This window comes from Camellia sinensis, unplaced genomic scaffold, assembly GCF_055761805.1.
Source record: "Camellia sinensis isolate YWXY unplaced genomic scaffold, ASM5576180v1 Unanchor149, whole genome shotgun sequence".
Classification (NCBI taxonomy): Eukaryota; Viridiplantae; Streptophyta; class Magnoliopsida; order Ericales; family Theaceae; genus Camellia; species Camellia sinensis.
In genome coordinates this window covers 67,501-70,713 of record NW_028129030.1, presented here as the reverse complement: position 1 = coordinate 70,713, position 3,213 = coordinate 67,501, and the positions used below count along the sequence as shown (strand labels likewise).

The following is a 3,213-nucleotide window of genomic DNA, read 5'->3' as shown; positions in this document are numbered from 1 at the left end:
CACAAGAAGGCAGCCGTTGGAGAGAGTCTCTATATACTATATATATATTATTCCAGTACGGCAGCCAGGAGACTCGTGTAGTTAGGTAGTTTGTGCCTAGACCTCTTTTACTACCTTTTATCCAATATCTTTTACAACCCTTACTTTCTAACAATACCTTATTTGTAGTACTTTACCTACGGGGAGACCCCAATAAAGCAAAATACAAGGCGCTCGTAAGAGCCCTACGAGCGTACATCCAATATACTTGCTACTTACGAGGCGGGGAAGCTACCCTTTTCTTGTAGCATGAGATAACACCCCTTCTTTTATCATACATATCAGACTCTTTTGAACCTAAAATTCATAATAGAATCGTATTCATAGAATCGTCTGATTCAGAGTTCCTGGGTAGACGTTTTTTAACGTAAAATGAATGTGAATATAAGAATCTTAATAATCGTCTGATACTAGATCTTTGAATAGTGACCTGGGACCGGTAAACCAGACAAGCTGGGGGGACTGCCTCCCAAAGAGCGACAGAAAAAACAGAGAGAACGAGAGCGGACTTTCTAAGCCTTCTTCTATAGAGAAGAGGCGCAGGCGGGAGGCCAGACGAACATCTTACACGGGAAATTCACTATAAATAACATATGAGAAATCGGTGGAAGGTTCATCACTTGTAAGAAGATCGGCCTACGAAAGGACTTCCTGAACTACTCAACAGAACTAGACTCACGAACCCTTACTCAATAGGGGCTTCAAGCAAGAGTGTATTCACCTAATCCGCAGCTTGAGCCAACCTTAATCGAATCAGTAAGAACTACTTCCTTTCCTGTCCTCTATTGAAGATCTACGCCAGGATTTTAGCGTTATAGGTAGGAATAGAGGCATTCATATCGGTACACGACTAGGGGCGCGAGGGATCGATCTTGCTAAAGGAAAGGTAAGAGAATATCCTTCGCCCGTAAAAGAACTCCTACCTTAGAAGAAAATCCCTACTGGGAAGACAGAAGAGCTATTACGACTGGAAGAGGGCTTTTAGATAGTTCACTCTGCGGGCCGGCTTTCGAGGGTCCGAAAGGAGGTGAGAGCCCACTCGACCAAAAGTCCAAGGAGGCGAAGCCCTATTAATCGAGTTGGTAAGGCGAGGAAGGCGTCCGGAAACTATTCCAGCAGATCTTTAACTGAAGACATATCTCACGAATAGAAAGTCCAGTCTTGTACGAGACTCTTCCGCTCACTTGATCTTGATTCGAATTGCCTTACCTTACGGCCCTTATTGATTAGGGGCTCTGAGATTAGGATGTTGAATCGATTAGATAATAAGAGAGAGATATAAAGAAAATACATATACTTTCTAGTTGAATCTTAAGATCTAGCACGTTGAGAGAGTTTAGTTTCCGGGGATTGAATCGGTTGATAGCCGGGATATGGGAAAACTAAGCTAAGCAAGGAGAGGCTACTTCCTAACTTGTTAGAACGTTCGGGCACCATAGATAGGTTCCCTTCACTCTCATTTTGAGTTTGGGCACATAACATAATAAATAAGCTTTGCGCCAATCCGATCCCAGAATCAAAACCTTGCTAAGGGCAGGCCTGTTCTAAGTTTCGTAGGCCTTTTTTTATAGTAGCCGCCTCTTTAGTGCACGAAATCAATGTGACTTTTGCACCGAATATGCCGTCTTTGTCTATGCCTAATAATAGCTCTATCTCCGAGTGAAGCAGACCGGGCAGGGACCAATCTACCTATGGGAACCAAATAACTGGCCTCAAGAAAAGGTATCGAACTGTGGAAATCCTTAGGTAAAGCATGATTTTAGGGAAATCCCTTTAATGCTAATAAGTCGCCGGTATTCGCTGCCATCAAGACAGCCTGGTATTCAATCTACCGGCAGGGACTTTTTCTCTAAAGCCTACAAAGCAAAGCAGCAGCGCAGAGAGGCAAAAGCAGAGAGAGGCAAATACAGCTCGCAAACCAGACTTCCCTAATCTATGCTTTCCTAAAGCGAAATATGACAGTGAAGTATTGCTAAGAGTTAGCAGGCAAAATCACTCTGCTCTCTCTTGTCCCAATCGCTTCAATCACTCCTATGTCACCCACGGAGCGGTAACAAGGAATTACTTTACTGAAAGCTTAGTAAGGCAAGGAACTTCTTGCTAGACTTCTTGGAAGTAGTGCTTTCTTCTATTGTCTCATCAGGGTTTCCATCCGAACTAGGAGAAGAAAGACAAGTAAGTAGTCAAGGAAGGCTTCTTTTGAAGAGTTTGAGGAGCTAGCCGGGTATTTACTCGATGGGACGAAAGAAGCAAAGAGCCTCCTCATAGCACTACTTCTCAGAGATAGAGTTATTGGCTAAGAAAGCAGTCTATAGTTCAGTTTTAAAGGGTAAGACGAGTGAAGTTTTCACAAGTAAACTACTTCTCTGCCCTTGCGGTGCAGTCTCCGTACTAGCGACTGAGCTACGGATACGATTTCTGAAGAAAGAGTCATTTTCTTTATCGCCGAGCTGAGCTTCGCTTTAGGGAGGGAATACTACTTATTAGTTATTAGACGGACAGTATTTCCACGCTTTGTTCTTGATGTACCGGAATTATAGAAGATGCAGCAAAGCAGACTTCCCCTTTGACTACTAGTGAAGAAGTCCTTGTATGGCTTGAAGCAGTCTCCCCGTCCTGTTAACTCCTCCTCTGCTTTCAACGACGGCTGCATTTGTCTCATCCTCGCCGTATCAAGGCAAAAGTCTCGTCTTCACCGGTAACCACACCCCACTCTTTATTTCAGACATTGGTACGATCTCTTTATCATCTCGTTCTGGCAATGTTCTTCATCTCAATGAAGCTATGTTGGTTCCTAAAGTCCTTATCCTATTCCTTATCAGGAATAGCGGGACGGTTAACTACCCTTATATAACTTTCAGTGAATTAAGGATCTGTTCCCTCGAGTGATCTCCAACCACGATTGGATTTTTATCTTGTTTCGTAAGGTAAAGACAAATAGGGGCCACGCTCTGTGGTGCATCTGAACATCGCACGCATATTCATCCCATTCTGGGAATGTCTGCCTTATCCCCCTTCTCAGGGAATATCTTTGACCCACTCCCAATTGTAGGGAAGCTAGGACAGACATTGGAGGGGAGAGCAGGCGGATATTTGCCATTGGTAACTATATGAATCAACGGTTATTAAAGCCTTTCCACGATTGGTTAATGACTGTCTTACGACAGATACCAA

The 3,213-nt window shown here is 43.6% G+C and overlaps 1 protein-coding gene across 1 annotated transcript in view; it reads left to right on the top strand.

Annotated features, from left to right (window-relative positions):
• The first annotated feature begins 3,036 nt into the window (after nt 1–3,036).
• LOC145815075 (putative mitochondrial protein AtMg01110) overlaps nt 3,037–3,213 on the top strand; it is a 939-nt gene continuing 762 nt past the window's right edge. The window contains exons 1-2 of the mRNA XM_082911960.1: nt 3,037–3,141; nt 3,207–3,213. The exon at nt 3,207–3,213 is cut by the window's right edge and continues 119 nt beyond it. Coding sequence (XP_082768086.1) covers nt 3,037–3,141; nt 3,207–3,213 — 112 coding nt within the window. The remainder of the gene's footprint in view (nt 3,142–3,206) is intronic.